This window comes from Oncorhynchus gorbuscha, linkage group LG21, assembly GCF_021184085.1.
Source record: "Oncorhynchus gorbuscha isolate QuinsamMale2020 ecotype Even-year linkage group LG21, OgorEven_v1.0, whole genome shotgun sequence".
NCBI lineage: Eukaryota > Metazoa > Chordata > Actinopteri > Salmoniformes > Salmonidae > Oncorhynchus > Oncorhynchus gorbuscha.
Genome location: NC_060193.1, coordinates 6,570,376 through 6,593,949, shown reverse-complemented (window position 1 = coordinate 6,593,949; position 23,574 = coordinate 6,570,376). Strand labels below are relative to the sequence as shown.

The 23,574-nt window shown below is 41.5% G+C and overlaps 1 protein-coding gene across 3 annotated transcripts in view; it reads left to right on the top strand.

Annotated features, from left to right (window-relative positions):
* Positions 1–23,574, top strand: part of LOC124008783 (pyruvate carboxylase, mitochondrial-like) — a 587,218-nt gene that overhangs the window by 116,308 nt on the left and 447,336 nt on the right. For all 3 annotated transcript variants that reach the window (XM_046320329.1, XM_046320328.1, XM_046320330.1), the window contains exon 11: positions 943–1,061. In XM_046320329.1, coding sequence (XP_046176285.1) covers positions 943–1,061 — 119 coding nt within the window. The remainder of the gene's footprint in view (positions 1–942; positions 1,062–23,574) is intronic.

Here is a 23,574-nt window from a genome sequence, read left to right as displayed (position 1 = left end):
TTCTCTCCTCCTCTTTCTCTCCTCCTCTTTCTCTCTCTCCCTCTTTCTCTCCTCCTCTTTCTCTCCTCCTCTTTCTCTCCTCCTCTTTCTCCCCTCCTCTTTCTCTCTCTCCTCCTCTTTCTCTCCTCCTCTTTCTCTCCCCCTCTTTCTCTCCCTCTTTCTCCCCTCCTCTTTCTCTCCTCCTCTTTCTCTCCTCCTCTTTCTCTCTCTGTCTCTTTGTCCCTCCATCCCTCCCTCCCTCCCTCCCTCCTTCCCTACCTCCCTCCCTCCCTCCAAACGTTTACATTGCCAAAGCAAATGGATAAACAAAAGTGAAATGAATAAAACAAATTATATAGAGAGTGTTGTAACAATGTGCAATTAGTTAAAGTACAAAAGGGAAAATAAATAAACATAAATATGAGTTGTATTTACAGTGGTGTTTGTTCTTCACTGGTTGACCTTTTCTGGTGGCAACAGGTCACACATATTGCTGCTGTGATTCCATACTGGTATTTCACACATTACATTGTTTTCTAATTCTTTGTGGGTCTATGTAATCTGAGGGCTTTCCTTAATTTTGGGTCCCTCCCTCCCTCCCTCCCTCCCTCCCTCCCTCCCTCCCTCCCCCTCCCCCTCCCTCCCTCCCTCCCTCCCTCCCTCCCTCCCTCCCTCCCTCCCTCCCTCTCAATATAGGCCAGCGAGGGCGCTGTGTGTGTGTGTGTGTGTGTGTGTGTGTGTGTGTGTGTGTGTGTGTGTGTGTGTGTGTGTGTGTGTGTGTGTGTGTGTGTGTGTGTGTGTGTGTGTGTGTGTGTGTGTGTGTGTGTGTGTGAGTAAAACAGGTGTATGTTATATCGCCCCCTACAGGTCGGCTATGAGAATGCTAACAGGCTTCTGTTATATCTCCCCCTACAGGTCGGCTATGAGAATGCTAACAGGTGTCTGTTATATCTCCCCCTACAGGTCGGCTATGAGAATGCGGGCACTGTGGAGTTCCTAGTAGATAAACACGGGAAACATTACTTCATAGAAGTCAACTCCAGACTGCAGGTGGAACACACTGTCACTGAGGAGGTTACGGAGTAAGTACTGCAGTGTGTGTCTGATTGGTCAACAATATCAGTAATTGGTCTGCCTGTATAAATGCAGCCTAACAGCTTTTTTCGACTGTGTGTGTATGTGTGTGTATGTGTGTGTATGTGTGTGTATGTGTGTGTATGTGTGTGTATGTGTGTGTATGTGTGTGTATGTGTCAGTGAGTGTGTGTGTGTGTGTGTTTATGTGTGTGTCTGTGTCAGTGAGTGTGTGCGTGTGTGTGTTTATGTGTGTGTCTGTGTCAGTGAGTGTGTGCGTGTGTGTGTATGTGTGTGTATGTGTATGTGTGTGTATGTGTCAGTGAGTGTGTGTTTATGTGTATGTGTGTGTTTTTGTTTTTCTAGAATTTGGCGGTGTACCATATATTCCATATTCCGGGGTATTATATAATTAATATTAATATATATATTAAATATCTGGGGTATTATATAATTAATATTAATATATATATTAAATATCTGGGGTATTATATAATTAATATTAATATATATATATTAAATAGCTGGGGTATTATATAATTAATATTAATATATATATATTAAATATCTGGGGTATTATATAATAATATTAATATATATATTAAATAGCTGGGGTACTATATAATTAATATTAATATATATATTAAATAGCTGGGGTATTATATAATTAATATTAATATATATATTAAATATCTGGGGTATTATATAATTAATATTAATATATATATTAAATATCTGGGGTATTATATAATTAATATTAATATATATATTAAATATCTGGGGTATTATATAATTAATATTAATATATATATTAAATATCTGGGGTATTATATAATTAATATTAATATATATATTAAATAGCTGGGGTATTATATAATTAATATTAATATATATATTAAATATCTGGGGTATTATATAATTAATATTAATATATATATTAAATAGCTGGGGTATTATATAATTAATATTAATATATATATATATATATTAAATAGCTGGGGTATTATATAATTAATATTAATATATATATATATATATATATATTATATTATAGGTGGGGTATTATATAATTAATATTAATATATATATTAAATATCTGGGGTATTATATATATATATATATATATATATATATATTAAATAGCTGGGGTATTATATAATTAATATTAATATATATATATTAAATAGCTGGGGTATTATATAATTAATATTAATATATATATATATATTAAATATGCTGGGGTATTATATAATTAATATTAATATATATATATATTATATAGCTGGGGTATTATATAATTAATATGAATATATATATTCAATAGCTGGGGTATTATATAATTAATATTAATATATATATATATTATATAGCTGGGGTATTATATAATTAATATTAATATATATATTAAATAGCTGGGGTATTATATAATTAATATTAATATATATATATATTAAATATGCTGGGGTATTATATAATTAATATTAATATATATATATATTATATAGCTGGGGTGTTATATAATTAATATTAATATATATATTAAATAGCTGGGGTATTATATAATTAATATTAATATATATATTAAATAGCTGGGGTATTATATAATTAATATTAATATATATATATATTAAATATGCTGGGGTATTATATAATTAATATTAATATATATATATTAAATAGCTGGGGTATTATATAATTAATATTAATATATATATATATTATATAGCTGGGGTATTATACAATTAATATTAATATATATATATTAAATAGCTGGGGTATTATATAATTAATATTAATATATATATATATTATATAGCTGGGGTGTTATATAATTAATATTAATATATATATTAAATAGCTGGGGTGTTATATAATTAATATTAATATATATATTAAATAGCTGGGGTATTATATAATTAATATTAATATATATATATATATATTAAATAGCTGGGGTATTATATAATTAATATTAATATATATATTCAATAGCTGGGGTATTATATAATTAATATTAATATATATATATATTATATAGCTGGGGTGTTATATAATTAATATTAATATATATATTAAATAGCTGGGGTATTATATAATTAATATTAATATATATATATATTAAATATGCTGGGGTATTATATAATTAATATTAATATATATATATATTATATAGCTGGGGTATTATATAATTAATATTAATATATATATATATTATATAGCTGGGGTGTTATATAATTAATATTAATATATATATTAAATAGCTGGGGTATTATATAATTAATATTAATATATATATATATTAAATATGCTGGGGTATTATATAATTAATATTATATATATATATTAAATAGCTGGGGTATTATATAATTAATATTAATATATATATATATTATATAGCTGGGGTATTATATAATTAATATTAATATATATATATTAAATAGCTGGGGTATTATATAATTAATATTAATATATATATATATTATATATATGGGGTGTTATATAATTAATATTAATATATATATTAAATAGTGGGGTGTTATATAATTAATATTAATATATATATTAAATAGCTGGGTATTATATAATTAATATTAATATATATATATATATATTAAATAGCTGGGGTATTATATAATTAATATTAATATATATATTCAATAGCTGGGGTATTATATAATTAATATTAATATATATATATATTATATAGCTGGGGTGTTATATAATTAATATGAATATATATATTCAATAGCTGGGGTATTATATAATTAATATTAATATATATATATATTATATAGCTGGGGTGTTATATAATTAATATTAATATATATATTAAATAGCTGGGGTATTATATAATTAATATTAATATATATATATATTATATAGGTATTATATAATTAATATTAATATATATATATATTATATAGCTGGGGTATTATATAATTAATATTAATATATATATATATTATATAGCTGGGGTGTTATATAATTAATATTAATATATATATTAAATAGCTGGGGTGTTATATAATTAATATTAATATATATATTAAATAGCTGGGGTATTATATAATTAATATTAATATATATATATATATTAAATAGGGTATTATATAATTAATATTAATATATATATTCAATAGCTGGGGTATTATATAATTAATATTAATATATATATATATTATATAGCTGGGGTATTATATAATTAATATGAATATATATATTCAATAGCTGGGGTATTATATAATTAATATTAATATATATATATATTATATAGCTGGGGTGTTATATAATTAATATTAATATATATATTAAATAGCTGGGGTATTATATAATTAATATTAATATATATATATATTAAATATGCTGGGGTATTATATAATTAATATTAATATATATATATATTATATAGCTGGGGTATTATATAATTAATATTAATATATATATATATTATATAGCTGGGGTGTTATATAATTAATATTAATATATATATTAAATAGCTGGGGTATTATATAATTAATATTAATATATATATATATTAAATATGCTGGGGTATTATATAATTAATATTAATATATATATATTAAATAGCTGGGGTATTATATAATTAATATTAATATATATATATATTATATAGCTGGGGTATTATACAATTAATATTAATATATATATATTAAATAGCTGGGGTATTATATAATTAATATTAATATATATATATATATTATATAGCTGGGGTGTTATATAATTAATATTAATATATATATTAAATAGCTGGGGTGTTATATAATTAATATTAATATATATATTAAATAGCTGGGGTATTATATAATTAATATTAATATATATATATATATTAAATAGCTGGGGTATTATATAATTAATATTAATATATATATATATTATATAGCTGGGGTATTATATAATTAATATTAATATATATATATTAAATAGCTGGGGTATTATATAATTAATATTAATATATATATATATATTATATAGCTGGGGTGTTATATAATTAATATTAATATATATATTAAATAGCTGGGGTATTATATAATTAATATTAAATATATATATATATATATAGCTGGGGTGTTATATAATTAATATTAATATATATATTAAATAGCTGGGGTATTATATAATTAATATTAATATATAAATATATAAATATAAATATCTGCGGGATCGTTTCTCAACACCATCCACACCGTTGAAACTATTTCTTTGAAGTTTTTCATGAAATGTGAATATTTGTAGCTACTTTTTATGTAAACACCTGCCATCGTCGTGTACACTACTACGTTAGACACCAGATTGTGTCTCCATGTCACATTATTGTATATTATGACCTTAAATGCTGCAGATATTATTTAGGGCACCTCCCTGACCAAGGCCCTTATCCCTCATTTAGGGCACCTCCCTGACCAAGGCCCTTATCCCTCATTTAGGGCACCTCCCTGACCAAGGCCCTTATCCCTCATTTAGGGCACCTCCCTGACCAAGGCCCTTATCCCTCATTTAGGGCACCTCCCTGACCAAGGCCCTTATCCCTCATTTAGGGCACCTCCCTGACCAAGGCCCTTATCCCTCATTTAGGGCACCTCCCTGACCAAGGCCCTTATCCCTCATTTAGGGCACCTCCCTGACCAAGGCCCTTATCCCTCATTTAGGGCACCTCCCTGACCAAGGCCCTTATCCCTCATTCAGGGCACCTCCCTGACCAAGGCCCTTATCCCTCATTCAGGGCACCTCCCTGACCAAGGCCCTTATCCCTCATTTGCTCAGTTAGGCCGGGCTGCCAGCTCTAGGAAGAGTCTTGGTGGTTCCAAACTTCTTCCATTTAAGAATGATTGAGGCCACTGTGTTCTTGGGGACCTTAAATACTGCAGACATTTTATCTTACCCTTCTCCAGATCTGTGCCTCGACACAATCCTGTCTCGGAGCTCTGCAGACATTTCCTTCGACCTCATGGCTTGGTTTTTACTCTGACGTGCACTGTCAACTGTGGGTCCTTATTTTGACCAAATCCTGTTCCTTCAGTTGAATTTTCCACAAGTGGACTCAAGTCAAGTTGTAGAAACATCTCAAAGATGATCAATGGAAACAGGATGCACCGGAGCTCAGTTTGGAGTTTGGAGTCATAGCAAATGGTCTTATGTAAATACATTTAAAAAAATATATATATATGTATATATGTATATATATGTATATATATATGTATATATATATATATGTATATAATATATATATATATGTTTTCACTTTGTCATTATGGGGTATTGTGATGTCATTATGGGGTATTGTGATGTCATTATGGGGTATTGTGATGTCATTATGGGGTCGTGTGACATCATTATGGGGTATTGTGACATCATTATGGGGTATTGTGATATCATTATAGGGTATTGTGATATCATTATGGGGTATTGTGTGTAGATTGATGAAGGAAAAAATGTAATTTAATCCATTTTAGAATAAGGCTGTAACATAACAAAATGTGGAACAAGTGAAGGGGTCTGATGTATATTGAAAGGCAACAGTTTTTTGTTTGTTGCTGATCGGGAATTTACAACTGTAGTTTTCCTTCACAGAAAATACATTAGTGCAACACATTCGGCAGAAAATATCTTCATTTTCATCAGATGACAACAGAAGTGTATTTGGCCACAAAATGCGCTAACCATTAAAAAGCTAGGTTTGTTTCGCTATCATATTTCTAATGTTTATGTTTATCGTTGAAATAATTTTGTAATGTTTTGCTTAAAGTTAGTCTTGCATTATACCAAGTAGGCTGGCTACACTGAGAAAAAAAGTACAGTTGAAAAGTCGCTCCACATCAGTCAGAGCGCTGTCTGCTGACAGAATGCCCTCAGTCTTATCCGAGTGGAGAGGGGCAACTGAAGGTTTTGTCTGCTGACAGAATGCCCTCCGTCTTATCCGAGTGGAGAGGTGCAACTGAAGGTTTTGTCTGCTGACAGAATGCCCTCAGTCTTATCCGAGTGGAGAGGGGCAACTGAAGGTTTTGTCTGCTGACAGAATGCCCTCAGTCTTATCCGAGTGGAGAGGGGCAACTGAAGGTTTTGTCTGCTGACAGAATGCCCTCCGTCTTATCCAAGTGGAGAGGTGCAACTGTGTCTTATCCGAGTGGAGGAGTGAAGGTTTTGATACTACAGAATTCTGAACAGGGGATGGGCCTAAGCACCTGGGGATGGGCCTAAGTCATCTGGGGGATGGGCCTAAGCATCTGGGGGATGGGCCTCCGTCTTATCTGGGGGATGGGCCTGACAGAATGCCCTCATCTGGGGGATGGGACTAAGGCATCTGGGGAATGGGCCTAATTATCTGGGGGATGGGCCTAAGCATCTGGGGGATGGGCCTAAGTCATCTGGGGGATGGGCCTAAGCATCTGGGGGAGAGGTGCAACTGTGTCTTATCCGAGTGGAGGAGTGGGCCTGAACATCTGGGGGATGGGCTATCTGGGGGATGGGTAAAGCATCTGGGGGATGGGCCTAAGCATCTGGGGGATGGGCCTAAGCATCTGGGGGATGGGCCTAAGCATCTGGGGGATGGGCCTAAGCATCTGGGGGATGGGCATCTGGGGGATGGGCCTAAGCATCTGGGGGATGGGCCTAAGCATCTGGGGGATGGGCCTAAGCATCTGGGGGATGGGCCGAAGCATCTGGGGATGGGCCTAAGTATCTGGGGGATGGGCGTAAGCATCTGGGGGATGGGCCTAAGCATCTGGGGGATGGGCGTAAGCATCTGGGGGATCAAATCAAATCAAATCAAATTTATCTATATATGGGGGATGGGCGTAAGCATCTGGGGGATCTGATGGGCCAGAAACCCAGCCTAAAATCTGGGGGATGGGCATCTGGGGGATGGGTGTAAAAGCACTGGGGGATGGCTGGTGCTAGAAAGGTTACATGTTTGAATCCAGCGATAGAATGTTGTTTTTGAGCTTTTTGTCCTTTAACCTTTAACCTTTATCTTAACCATTAAGAGTTTATGCCTAACTTTAATATTTCAGAGTTTATGCCTAACTTTAATATTTTAGAACTTAAACTTAAACCTAACCTTAAAAATTTGGAGTTACCACCCAACCCTAGTGTGTGTAAGTTTGACTGTATTGTTGTCTGTGTGTGTGTGTGTGTGTGTGTGTGTGTGTGTGTGTTGTGTGTGTGTGTGTGTGTGTGTGTGTGTGTGTGTGTGTGTGTGTGTGTGTGTGTGTGTGTGTGTGTGTGTGTGTTGTCTGTGTGTTGTCTGTATGTGTGGTGAATGTGTCTGTGTGTGTGGTGTTTGTTGTCTGTGTGTCTGTGCGTGTGGTGAGTGTGTCTGTGTGTTGTCTGTGTGTTGTCTGTGTGTTGTCTGTGTGTCTGTGTGTGTGGTGAGTGTGTCTGTGTGTTGCCTGAGTTGTCTGTGTGTTGTTTGAGTGTTGTCTGTGTGTTGTCTGTGTGTTGTCTGTCTGTTATCTGTGTGTTATCTGTGTGTTGTCTGTGTGTTATCTGTGTGTTGTCTGTGTGTTGTCTGTGTGTGTGGTGAGTGTGTCTGTGTGTTGTCTGTGTGTTGTCTGTCTGTTATCTGTGTGTTGTCTGTGTGTTATCTGTGTTTTATGTGTGTGTTGTCTGTGTGTGTGGTGAGTGTGTCTGTGTGTTGTCTGTGTGTTGTCTGTGTGTTGTCTGTGTGTTGACTGTGTGTTGTCTGTGTGTTGTCTGTGTGTTGTTTGTGTGTTGTCTGTGTGTTGTCTGTGTGTTATCTGTGTGTTGTATGTGTGTTGTCTGTGTGTTGTCTGTGTGTTGTCTGTGTTATCTGTGTGTTATCTGTGTGTTATCTGTGTGTTGTCTGTGTGTTGTCTGTGTTATCTGTGTGTTGTCTGTGTGTTGTCTGTGTGTGTGGTGAGTGATATAAAGGTCCATCTGTGTCATAATCAGTGGAAAACAGCTCACAGGTTATCAGCCCAGCAGAACAGACTGCTACTTATATCTCTCTGTCTCTGACTCTGTCCCTGTTTCTCTCTCTCTCTCTCTCTCTCTCTCTCTCTCTCTCTCTCTCTCTCTCTCTCTCTCTCTCTCTCTCTCTCTCTCTCTCTCTCTTTCTCTCTTCTCTCTCTCTCTTTCTCTCTCTCTTCTTTCTCTCTCTCTCTCTCTCTCTCTCTCTCTCTCTCTCTCTCTCTCTCTCTCTCTCTCTCCAAAAAGACAAAGACATTTCAAATGTCATACTATGTGCAAATATTTAAAGTACAAAAGGGAAAATAAATCAGCATAAATATGGGTTGTATTTACAATGATGTTTGTACTTCACTGGTTGCCCTTTTCTTGTGACAACAGGTCACAAATCTTGCTGTTGCGATGGCACACTGTGGTATTTCACCCAGGAGATATGGGAGTTTATCAAAATTGCATGTGTTTTCTAATTCTTTGTGGATCTGTGTAATCTGGGGGAAATATGTGTCTCTAATATGGCCGGAGGTTAGGAAGTGCAGATTAGTTTCCACCTCATAGCGTGTCTTCTCTCGAGAAACATTTTTTGTTTGTTAATTCTTTCCAATGTGTCAAGTGATTATCTTTTTGTTTTCTCATCATTTGGTTTGGTCTAATTGTGTTGCTGTCCTGGGGCTCTGTGGGGTGTGTTTGTGTTTGTGAACAGAGCCCCAGGACCAGCTTGCTTAGGGGACTCTTCTCCAGGTTCATCTCTCTGTAGGTGATGGCTTTGTTATGGAAGGTTTGGGAATCTCTTCCTTTTAGGTGGTTGTGGAATTTAATGTCTCTTTTCTTGATAATTAGTGGGTATCGGCCTAATTCTGCTCTGCATGCATTATTTGGTGTTCTACGTTGTACACAGAGGATATTTTAGTAGAAGTCTAACTGATTGAAGTATTTTTAGCCAGATCCAAATTGGTATGTTAAATGTTCCCTTTGATGGCATAGAAGGCCCTTCTTGCCTTGTCTCTCAGATCGTTAACAGCTTTGTGGAAGTTACCTGTGGCGCTGATGTTTAGGCCAAGTTGTGTATCGTATTTTGTGTGCTCTAGAGCAATGGTGTCGAGATTGAATTTGTATTTGTGGTCCTGGAAACTGGATTTTATAAGGTATGTTTTTCCCTTAACACCACATTCCATCAATTTGTATAGCAGACCCTCATTCCAACAAAGCTTGAGAAGACTTTGCCTTTGTTTTGGTTTGTTTACTTGTCAATTTGGGTGTGCAGGGTGAATACGTGGTCTGTTGTATGGTCAATTTGGGTGTGCAGGGTGAATACGTGGTCTGTTGTATGGTCAATTTGGGTGTGCAGGGTGAATACGTGGTCTGTTGTATGGTCAATTTGGGTGTGCAGGGTGAATACGTGGTCTGTTGTATGGTCATTTGGATAAAAATAAAAGATAAAAGATAAAAACCCAATATGACATTTGCTCAGTATTTTGTTTTCACTGAGTAAATGTATAAGTCTGCTGTTAATGATAATGCAGAGGATTTTCCCAAGGTTGCTTTTCAAGTTATTGGGGTCAAATTTGTCTCCACTTCAGTGGATTAGAGTGATCAGTCCTTGGTTCCAAATATTTGTTAAGATGCCAGAGCCGAGGATGAGGTTAAAGAGTTTACGTATATCCAATTGTAATTTGTGGTCTGTATATTTCATAATTTCATATGGGATACCATCAACACCACAGGCCTTTTTGGGTTGGAGGGTTTTTATTTTGTCCTGTAGTTCATTCAATGTAATTGGAGAATCCAGTGGGTTCTGGTAGTCTTTAATAGTTGATTCTAAGATCTGTATTTGATCATGTATATGTTTTTGCTCTTTATTCTTTGTTATAGAACCAGAAAGATTGGAGAAGTGGTTTACCCATACATCTCCATTTTGGATAGATAATTCTTTGTGTTGTTGTTTGTTTAGTGTTTTCCAATTTTCCCAGAAGTGGTTAGAGTCTATGGATTCTTCAATTGCATTGAGCTGATTTCTGACATGCTGTTCCTTCTTTTTCCGTAGTGTATTTCTGTATTGTTTTAGTGATTCACCATAGTGAAGGCGTAGACTCAGGTTTTCAGAGTCTCTATGTTTTTGGTTGGACAGGTTTCTCAATTTCTTTCTTAGATTTTTGCATTCTTCATCAAACCATTTGTCATTATTTATGGGTTTTATGGGTTGGAGGGTTTTTATTTTGTCTTGTAGTTCATTCAATGTAATTTGAGAATCCTGTGGGTTCTGGTAGTCCTTAATAGCTGATTCTGACATTTGTAATTGCACATGTACAGTTGAAGTCCGAAGTTTACATACACCTTAGCCAAATACATTGAAAATCAGTTTTTCACAATTCCTGACATTTAATCCTAGTACAAATTCCCTGTCTTACGTCAGTTAGGATCACCACTTTATTTTAAGAATGTGACATGTCAGAATAATAGTAGAGAGAATGATTTATTTCAGCTTTTTTATCTTTCATCACATTTTCCGTGGGTCAGAAGTTTACATACACTCAATTAGTATTTGGTAGCATTGCCTTTAAATTGTTTAACTTGGGTCAAACGTTTTGGGTAGCCTTCCACAAGCTTCCCACAATAAGTTGGGTGAATTTTGGCCCATTCCTCCTGACAGAGCTGGTGTAACTGAATCAGGTTTGTAGGCCTCCTTGCTCACACATGCTTTTTCAGTTCTCCCCACAGATTTTCTATAGGATTGAGGTCAGGGCTTTGTGATGGCCACTCCAATACCTCGACTTTGTTGTCCTTATGACATTTTCCAAACTTTGTAAGTATGCTTGGGGGTCATTGTCCATTTGGAATACCCATTTGCGACCAAGCTTTAACTTCCTGACTGATGTCTTGATGTTGCTTCAAATGATCCAGATAATTTCCCCTCCTCATGATGCCATCTATTTTGTGAAGTGCACCAGTCCCTCCTGCAACAAAGCACCCCCACAACATGATGCTGCCATCCCCGTGCTTCACGGTTGGGATGGTGTTCTTTGGCTTACAGGCGTCCCATTTCTCCTCCAAACATAACGATGGCCATTATGGTAGGCCTTCAAATACATCCACAGATATACGTCCAATTGACTCAATTGATGTCAATTAGCCTATCAGAAGCTTCTAAAGCCATGACATCCTTTTCTGGAGTTTTCCAAGCTGTTTAAAGGCACAGTCAACTTAGTGTATGTAAACTTCTGACCCACTGGAATTGTGATACAGTGAATTATAAGTTAAATAATCTGTCTGTAAACAATTGTAGGAAAAATTACTTTCGTCATGCACAAAGTAGATGTCCTAACCGACTTGCCAAAACTATAGTTTGTTAACAAGAAATTTGTGAAGTGGTTGAAAGATGAATTTTAATTCCTCCAACCTAAGTGATCATGTAAACTTCCGACTTCAACTCCGACTTCAACTCTATGTTTTTGTTGTTTGTTATAAAGAGACAAAAATATTTGAGAAGTGGTTTATCCATACATCTCCATTTTGGATAGATAATTAGATAATTAGATAATTTTGTTTAGCGTTTTCCAAATTTCCCAGAAGTGGTTAGATTCTATGGATATTTCAATTACATTGATCAAATTTCCAACTTGCTGTTCGTTCTTTTTCCGTAGTGTATTTCTGTATTGTTTTAGTGATTAACCATAGTGAAGGCGTAGACTCAGGTTTCTCAATTTCTTTCTTAGGGTTTTGTCTTGTTCATCAAACCACTTGTCATTGTTGTTCATTTTCTTAGGTAGTCTGCTTGACATTTTCTTAGGTAGTCTGCTTGACATTTTCTTAGGTAGTCTGCTTGACATTTTCTTAGGTAGTCTGCTTGACATTTTCTTAGGTAGTCTGCTTGACATTTTCTTAGGTAGTCTGCTTGACATTTACTTAGGTAGTCTGCTTGACATTTTCTTAGGTAGTCTGCTTGACATTTTTTTTTTAGGTAGTCTGTTTACACCTTGACATTTTCTATTATATTTGTTAGGTAGTCTGGACTTGACATTTTCTTAGGTAGTCTGCTTGACATTTTCTTAGGTAGTCTGCTTGACATTTACTTAGGTAGTCTGCTTGACATTTTTTTGATTTGATAGGGAAGCTGAAAGGTCAAATATACTAGAATGTTTACACCTTCACTATTATATACTATTATATTTGTTCAGGAAATTGTCTAAAATGGACTGAATGTCTTGCTGCCTAATAGGTTTCTGGTTTCCACACTACTTCCCTTCCATCTGTAACATTTCTTAATGTTACTCAGTTCCTTCGGCTTTGATTCCTCATGATTGAGTATTGCATCTGTTCAAGTAGACTGTTTGATTTTGCTCTAGTGGTCTGATAGGGGTGTCTGTGGGCTGACTGTGTTCTTTGATTCCTCATGATTGAGTATTGCTCTGTTCAAGTAGACTGTGATTTTGCTGTGGTCTGATAGGGGTGTCAGTGGCTGACTGTGAGTCTGATGAGGTCAGTGGTGTCAGTGGTCTGACTGTGGTCTGAGTGTCAGTGGGCTGACTGTGAACGCTCTGAGAGACTCTGGGTTGAGGTCAGTGATAAAGTAGTCTACAGTACTACTGCCAAGAGATGAGCTATAGGTGTACCTACCATAGGAGTCCCCTCGAAGCCTACCATTGACTATGTACATACCCAGGATGTAACAGAGCTATAGGTGTACCTACCATAGGAGTCCCCTCGAAGCCTACCATTGACTATGTACATACCCAGGATGTAACAGAGCTATAGGTGTACCTACCATAGGAGTCCCCTCGAAGCCTACCATTGACTATGTACATACCCAGCGTGCATTGACAGAGCTGCAGGAGTTGTGACCCATTGACTATTTTGTTGGTTATGTTGTCATAGTTGTGCCTACCCGTTTTTGTTGGTTATGTTGTCATAGTTGTGCCTAGGGGGGCATATGGGGAGGGGATGCTGTCACCTCCAGGCAGATGTTTGTCCCATGTGTGCTGAGGGTGTCAGGTTCTTGTCCGGTTCTGGCATTTAGGTCTCCAAAGACTAGTACATGTCCCTGGGCCTGGAATTGATTGATTTCCCCCTCCAGGAGGGAGAAGCAGTCATCATTAAAGTATGGGGATTCCAGTGGGGGGATATAGGTAGCACACAGGAGGACATTTATCTCTGCTGAGATAATGTCCTAATTAATTTCTAGCCAAATGTAAAATGTTCCTGTTTTGATTCATTTAATGGAGTGAGTTAGGTCTGCTCTATATCAAATTAGCATACCCCCCTAGTTTGGTGGATGGGACTACCAGCTCTCTGTAACCTAGTGGGTCTGTCTCCTCTATACCACCCACCTGGTAGTGTGGTGGATGGGACTACCAGCTCTCTATAACCCAGTGGGTCTGTCTCCTCTATACCACCCACCTGGTAGTGTGGTGGATGGGACTACCAGCTCTCTGTAACCTAGTGGGTCCATCTCCTCTATACCATGTTTCTTGTAAGTTGACAATGTCTGTGTTTCCAAACCTATTGGGTCCGTCTCCTCTATACCATGTTTCTTGTAAGTTGACAATGTCTGTGTTTCCAATTTCTTTGAAGAAGTCTAGATTCCTGCTTTTTAGGCCAAAGGTAGATGACCTCTGACCTTGGTATATTCCAGCATGAGAAACACTTTGTGTTCCCATAGTATCTAGTGTTGTTTTCATGTGGTTTATGCCGGGACAGTAGGTTTGACCATTACATATCTCTCTCTCTCTCTCCCCCTCTCTTTCTCTCGCCGTCCCTTCTTACCCCCCCCCCCCCGTGAGAATGCAGTTTGTTAAAATGCTGCGTGTTTATATATGTGTTTTTCTGATCTGATTAGTGAAAAAGATCAGATATAGGCTGCCTGTGTAAACGCAGCCTAAAAACTATTTTTCTAGTGTGTGTAAGTTTGTCTGTGTTGGTGTCTGTGTGTTATCTGTGTGTTGTCTGTGTGTTATCTGTGTGTTATCTGTGTGTTGTCTGTGTCTGTGGTGAGTATGTCTGTGCTTTGTCTGTGTTGTCTGTGTGTTGTCTGTGTCTGTGGTGAGTGTGTCTGTGCTTTGTCTGTGTTGTCTGTGTGTTGTCTGTGTCTGTGGTGAGTGTGTCTGTGCTTTGTCTGTGTTGTCTGTGTGTTATCTGTGTGTTATCTGTGTGTTGTCTGTGTGTTGTCTGTGTGTTGTCTGTGTTATCTGTGTGTTATCTGTGTGTTGTCTGTGTGTTATCTGTGTTATCTGTGTGTTATCTGTGTTATCTGTGTGTTATCTGTGTGTTATCTGTGTGTTGTCTGTGTTATCTGTGTGTTATCTGTGTGTTGTCTGTGTGTTGTCTGTGTGTTATCTGTGTGTTATCTGTGTGTTGTCTGTGTGTTGTCTGTGTGTTGTCTGTGTGTTATCTGTGTGTTGTCTGTGTGTTGTCTGTGTGTTATCTGTGTGTTGTCTGTGTGTTGTCTGTGTGTTATCTGTGTGTTATCTGTGTGTTGTCTGTGTGTTATCTGTGTGTTATCTGTGTGTTATCTGTGTGTGTGGTGAGTGATATAAAGGTCCACCTGTGTCATAATCAGTGGAAAACAGCTCACAGGTTATCAGCCCAGCAGAACAGACTGCTATTTATATCTCTCTGTCTCTGACTCTGTCCAACCCACTATTTCTATCTCTCTCTCTCTCTCTCTCTCTCTCTCTCTCTCTCTCTGACTGTCCAACCCACTATTTCTATCTCTCTCTCTCTCTCTCTCTCTCTCTCTCTCTCTCTCTCTCTCTCTCTCTCTCTCTCTCTCTCTCTCTCTCTCTCTCTCTCTCTCTCTCTCTCTCTCTCTCTCTCTCTCTCTCTCTCTCTCTCTCTCTCTCTCTCTCTCTCTCTCGTCTCTCTCTCTCTCCCCCTCTCTCTCTCTCCCTCTCTCTCTCTGAACTTGGCGAGGTTGAGTAGCATCTATTCTAGACACATTACACCTGGCACACACATATACTCATGTACATGACAGAAGAGTATTAATCTCTTATATACTAACCTGTCTAACAGATGCGTATCAATCTCATATATACTAACCTGTTTAGTTAACAGAAGAGTATTAATCCCATATATACTAACCTGTCTAACAGAATATATTTTTCATATTGACTAGCTAGTTAAGATAGGTTTGTAACCCTGACAACTCTCTCTACTTTTCCTAATATTTATATTGTCCCCTCTCTCTCTCTGACGTCTACATCTCTATAACATCTTTCAGCTCCCTTCACCTCACTTATTGATCTCGCTCTCCCTCTTTCGTTTCATGACTTATTTCATATCCACACTCCGTCTGCTTTCACCTCTGATCCATAGCTACAACCTTCACCTCAACTCTCTGATCCATAGCTCTAACCTTCACCTCAACTCTCTGATCCATAGCTACAACCTTCACCTCAACTCTCTGATCCATAGCTCTAACCTTCACCTCAACTCTCTGATCCATAGCTACAACCTTCACCTCAACTCTCTGATCCATAGCTACAACCTTCACCTCAACTCTCTGATTCATAGCTACAACCTTCACCTCAACTCTCTGATCCATAGCTACAACCTTCACCTCAACTCTCTGATCCATAGCTCTAACCTTCACCTCAACTCTCTGATCCATAGCTACAACCTTCACCTCAACTCTCTGATCCATAGCTCTAACCTTCACCTCAACTCTCTGATCCATAGCTACAACCTTCACCTCAACTCTCTGATCCATAGCTCTAACCTTCACCTCAACTCTCTGATCCATAGCTCTAACCTTCACCTCAACTCTCTGATCCATAGCTACAACCTTCACCTCAACTCTCTGATCCATAGCTCCAACCTTCACCTCAACCCTATGATTCATAGCTACAACCTTCACCTCAACTCTCTGATCCATAGCTACAACCTTCACCTCAACCCTCTGATCTATAGCTACAACATTCACCTCAACCCTCTGATTTATAGCTACATCCTTCACCTCAACCCTCTGATTTATAGCTACAACATTCACCTCAACCCTCTGATCTATAGCTACAATCTTCACCTCAACCCTCTGATCTATATTGTCAACCTTCACCTCAACCCTCTGATCTATATATTTAAAACCTTCACCTCAACCCTCTGATTTATAGCTACAACATTCACCTCAACCCTCTGATCTATAGCTACAATCTTCACCTCAACCCTCTGATCTATATTGTCAACCTTCACCTCAACCCCCTGATCTATATATTTACAACCTTCACCTCAACCCTCTGATTTATACATTTACAACCTTCACCTTGACCCTCTGATTTATACATTTACAACCATTTTACATTTACATTTAAGTCATTTAGCAGACGCTCTTATCCAGAGCGACTTACAAATTGGTGCATTCACCTTATGACATCCAGTGGAACAGTCACTTTACAATAGTGCATCTAAATCTTAAAGGTGGGGGGGTGAGAGGGATTACTTATCCTATCCTAGGTATTCCTTAAAGAGGTGGGGTTTCAGGTGTCTCCGGAAGGTGGTGATTGACTCCGCTGTCCTGGCGTCGTGAGGGAGTTTGTTCCACCATTGGGGGGCCAGAGCAGCGAACAGTTTTGACTGGGCTGAGCGGGAGCTGTACTTCCTCAGTGGTAGGGAGGCGAGCAGGCCAGAGGTGGATGAATGCAGTGCCCTTGTTTGGGTGTAGGGCCTGATCAGAGCCTGGAGGTACTGAGGTGCCGTTCCCCTCACAGCTCCGTAGGCAAGCACCATGGTCTTGTAGCGGATGCGAGCTTCAACTGGAAGCCAGTGGAGAGAACGGAGGAGCGGGGTGACGTGAGAGAACTTGGGAAGGTTGAACACCAGACGGGCTGCGGCGTTCTGGATGAGTTGAAGGGGTTTAATGGCACAGGCAGGGAGCCCAGCCAACAGCGAGTTGCAGTAATCCAGACGGGAGATGACAAGTGCCTGGATTAGGACCTGCGCCGCTTCCTGTGTGAGGCAGGGTCGTACTCTGCGGATGTTGTAGAGAATGAACCTACAGGAACGGGCCACCGCCTTGATGTTGGTTGAGAACGACAGGGTGTTGTCCAGGATCACGCCAAGGTTCTTAGCGCTCTGGAAGGAGGACACAATGGAGTTGTCAACCGTGATGGCGAGATCATGGAACGGGCAGTCCTTCCCCGGGAGGAAGAGCAGCTCCGTCTTGCCGAGGTTCAGCTTGAGGTGGTGATCCGTCATCCACACTGATATGTCTGCCAGACATGCAGAGATGCGATTCGCCACCTGGTCATCAGAAGGGGGAATAGAGAAGATTAATTGTGTGTCGTCTGCATAGCAATGATAGGAGAGACCATGTGAGGTTATGACAGAGCCAAGTGACTTGGTGTATAGCGAGAATAGGAGAGGGCCTAGAACAGAGCCCTGGGGGACACCAGTGGTGAGAGCGCGTGGTGAGGAGACAGATTCTCGCCACGCCCCCTGGTAGGAGCGACCTGTCAGGTAGGACGCAATCCAAGCGTGGGCCGCGCCGGAGATGCCCAACTCGGAGAGGGTGGAGAGGAGGATCTGATGGTTCACAGTATCGAAGGCAGCCGATAGATCTAGAAGGATGAGAGCAGAGGAGAGAGAGTTAGCTTTAGCAGTGCGGAGCGCCTCCGTGATACAGAGGAGAGCAGACTCAGTAGAATGACTAGTCTTGAAACCTGACTGATTTGGATCAAGAAGGTCATTCAGAGAGAGATAGCGGGAGAGCTGGCCAAGGACGGCATGTTCAAGAGTTTTGGAGAGAAAAGAAAGAAGGGATACTGGTCTGTAATTGTTGACATCGGAGGGATCGAGTGTAGGTTTTTTCAGAAGGGGTGCAACTTTCGCTCTCTTGAAGACGGAAGGGACGTAGCCAGCGGTCAGGGATGAGTTGATGAGCGAGGTGAGGTAAGGGAGAAGGTCTCCGGAAATGGTCTGGAGAAGAGAGGAGGGGATAGGATCAAGCGGGCAGGTTGTTGGGCGGCCGGCCGTCACAAGACGCGAGATTTCATCTGGAGAGAGAGGGGAGAAAGAGGTCAGAGCACAGGGTAGGGCAGTGTGAGCAGAACCAGCGGTGTCGTTTGACTTAGCAAACGAGGATCGGATGTCGTTGACCTTCTTTTCAAAATGGTTGACGAAGTCATCTGCAGAGAGGGAGGAGGGGGGGAGGGGGAGGAGGATTCAGGAGGGAGGAGAAGGTGGCAAAGAGCTTCCTAGGGTTAGAGGCAGATGCTTGGAATTTAGAATGGTAGAAAGTGGCTTTAGCAGCAGAGACAGAGGAGGAAAATGTAGAGAGGAGGGAGTGAAAGGATGCCAGGTCCGCAGGGAGGCGAGTTTTCCTCCATTTCCGCTCGGCTGCCCGGAGCCCTGTTCTGTGAGCTCGCAATGAGTCATCGAGCCACGGAGCGGGAGGGGAGGACCGAGCCGGCCTGGAGGATAGGGGACATAGAGAGTCAAAGGATGCAGAGAGGGAGGAGAGGAGGGTTGAGGAGGCAGAATCAGGAGATAGGTTGGAGAAGGTTTGAGCAGGGGGAAGAGATGATAGGATGGAAGAGGAGAGAGTAGCGGGGGAGAGAGAGCGAAGGTTGGGACGGCGCGATACCATCCGAGTAGGGGCAGTGTGGGAGGTGTTGGATGAGAGCGAGAGGGAAAAGGATACAAGGTAGTGGTCGGAGACTTGGAGGGGAGTTGCAATGAGGTTAGTGGAAGAACAGCATCTAGTAAAGATGAGGTCGAGCGTATTGCCTGCCTTGTGAGTAGGGGGGGAAGGTGAGAGGGTGAGGTCAAAAGAGGAGAGGAGTGGAAAGAAGGAGGCAGAGAAGAATGAGTCAAAGGTAGACGTGGGGAGGTTAACGTCGCCCAGAACTGTGAGAGGTGAGCCGTCCTCAGGAAAGGAGCTTATCAAGGCATCAAGCTCATTGATGAACTCTCCGAGGGAACCTGGAGGGCGATAAATGATAAGGATGTTAAGCTTGAAAGGGCTGGTAACTGTGACAGCATGGAATTCAAATGAGGCGATAGACAGATGGGTAAGGGGAGAAAGAGAGAATGACCACTTGGGAGAGATGAGGATCCCGGTGCCACCACCCCGCTGACCAGAAGCTCTCGGGGTGTGCGAGAACACGTGGGCGGACGAAGAGAGAGCAGTAGGAGTAGCAGTGTTGTCTGTGGTGATCCATGTTTCCGTCAGTGCCAAGAAGTCGAGGGACTGGAGGGAGGCATAGGCTGAGATGAACTCTGCCTTGTTGGCCGCAGATCGGCAGTTCCAGAGGCTACCGGAGACCTGGAACTCCACGTGGGTCGTGCGCGCTGGAACCACCAGATTAGGGTGGCCGCGGCCACGCGGTGTGGAGCGTTTGTATGGTCTGTGCAGAGAGGAGAGAACAGGGATAGACAGACACATAGTTGACAGGCTACAGAAGAGGCTACGCTAATGCAAAGGAGATTGGAATGACAAGTGGACTACACGTCTCGAATGTTCAGAAAGTTAAGTTTACATAGCAAGAATCTTATTGACTAAAATGATTAAAATGATACAGTACTGCTGAAGTAGGCTAGCTGGCAGTGGGTGCGTTGTTGACACTACACTAATCAAGTCGTTCCGTTGAGTGTAATAGTTTCGACAGTGCTGCTATTCGGGGGCTAGCTGGCTAGCTAGCAGTGTTGTTTACGTTACGTTGCGTTAAAAGAACGACAATAGCTGGCTAGCTAACCTAGAAAATCGCTCTAGACTACGCAATTATCTTTGATACAAAGACGGCTATGTAGCTAGCTAAGAAGAAATTGCTAAGATTGCTAAGATTAGACAAATCAAACCGTTGTGCTATAATGAAATGTAATGAAAAAGTTATACTACCTGCGGAGCGAAGTGCCGAGTGCGACCGCTCGCTCCAACCCGGAAGTTGACAACCTTCACCTTGACCCTCTGATCTATATATTTACAACCTTCACCTTGACCCTCTGATCTATATTGTCAACCTTCCCCTCAAAATAGATCCCTCTCTGTGCCTTAAGGTATTGTATCATCTGAAATGTGTTAAAAAGACACAACATTTCACTTAGCATGTAATGTGGGTCAAGTAGACAGATGTGGAGGTCCAGCGCACCAGGGCACCAGAGCACCAGAGCGCCAGAACACTAGGGCACCAGGGCACCAGAACACCAGAACACTAGGGCACCAGGGCACCAGGGCACCAGAGCACTAGGGCACCAGAACACCAGGGCACCAGGGCACCAGAGCACTAGGGCACCAGGCCACCAGGGCACCAGAACACCAGGGCACCAGAGCACTAGGGCACCAGAACACCAGGGCACCAGAGCACTAGGGCACCAGAGCACTAGGGCACCAGGGCACCAGAACACCAGAACACTAGGGCACCAGGGCACCAGGGCACCAGAGCACTAGGGCACCAGAACACCAGGGCACCAGGGCACCAGAGCACTAGGGCACCAGGCCACCAGGGCACCAGAACACCAGGGCACCAGAGCACTAGGGCACCAGAACACCAGGGCACCAGAGCACTAGGGCACCAGGCCACCAGGGCACCAGAACAACAGGGCACCAGAGCACTAGGGCACCAGGCCACCAGGGCACCAGAACAACAGGGCACCAGAACACTAGGGCACCAGGGCACCAGAGTGCCAGGGCACCAGAGCAGTAGGGCACCAGAACACCAGGACACCAGGGAACCAGGGCACCAGTGCACAAGAGCAGTAGGGCACCAGAACACCAGGACACCAGAACACCAGGACACCAGGACTCCAGGACACCAGGACACCAGGACACCAGAACAACAGGGCTCCAGGACACCAGGACACCAGGACCCCAGGACACCAGGACACCAGGGCACCAGGACACCAGGACACCAGAACACCAGAACACTAGGGCACCAGGACACCAGAACAGTAGGGCACCAGGACACCAGAACACCAGGGCACCAGAACAGTAGGGCACAAGGACACCAGAACACCAGAACACCAGGACACCAGGATCCCAGGACACCAGTGCACCAGAGCAGTAGGGCACCAGAACACCAGGACACCAGAACACCAGGACACCAGGACACCAGAACACCAGGACACCAGGACACCAGAACAGGGCTCCAGGACACCAGGACACCAGGACACCAGGACACCAGGACACCAGGACACCAGGACACCAGGGCACCAGGGCACCAGGACACCAGGACACCAGGACACCAGGACACCAGAACACCAGGGCACCAGGACACCAGGACACCAGGACCCCAGGACACCAGGGCACCAGAACACCAGGGCACCAGAACACCAGTGCACCAGAGCAGTAGGGCACCAGAACACCAGGACACCAGGACACCAGGACACCAGAACACCAGAACACCAAGACGCCAGGGCACCAGAACACCAGGACACCAGAGCAGTAGGGCACCAGAACACCAGGACACCAGAACACCAGGACACCAGAACACCAGGACACCAGAGCAGTAGGACACCAGAACACCAGAACACCAAGACACCAGGGCACCAGAACACCAGGACACCAGAGCAGTAGGGCACCAGAACACCAGGACACCAGGACACCAGAACACCAGGACACCAGAACAACAGGGCTCCAGGACACCAGGACACCAGGACACCAGGACACCAGGACACCAGGGCACCAGGACCCCAGGACACCAGAACACCAGGGCACCAGAACACCAGGACACCAGAACAACAGAACACCAGGGCACCAGGACACCAGAACAGTAGGGCACCAGGACACCAGAACACCAGGGCACCAGAACAGTAGGGCACAAGGACACCAGAACACCAGAACACCAGGACACCAGGATCCCAGGACACCAGTGCACCAGAGCAGTAGGGCACCAGAACACCAGGACACCAGAACACCAGGACACCAGGACACCAGAACACCAGGACACCAGAACAGGGCTCCAGGACACCAGGACACCAGGACACCAGGACACCAGGGCACCAGGACACCAGGACACCAGAACACCAGGGCACCAGAACACCAGGGCACCAGGACACCAGGACACCAGGACCCCATGACACCAGGGCACCAGAACACCAGGGCACCAGAACACCAGTGCACCAGAGCAGTAGGGCACCAGAACACCAGGACACCAGGACACCAGGACACCAGGACACCAGGACACCAGAACACCAGAACACCAAGACGCCAGGGCACCAGAACACCAGGACACCAGAGCAGTAGGGCACCAGAACACCAGGACACCAGAACACCAGGACACCAGAACACCAGGACACCAGAGCAGTAGGACACCAGAACACCAGAACACCAAGACACCAGGGCACCAGAACACCAGGACACCAGAACACCAGGACACCAGGACACCAGAACACCAGGACACCAGAACAACAGGGCTCCAGGACACCAGGACACCAGGACACCAGGACACCAGGACACCAGGGCACCAGGACACCAGGACACCAGAACACCAGGGCACCAGAACACCAGGACACCAGAACAACAGGGCTCCTGGACACCAGGACACCAGGACACCCAATCCATCCTTTGTTCTATATATATATATATATAGTGGGCAGATGAACACTGATCTCTTCTACTGATCTCCTCTACTGATCTCTTCTACTGATCTCT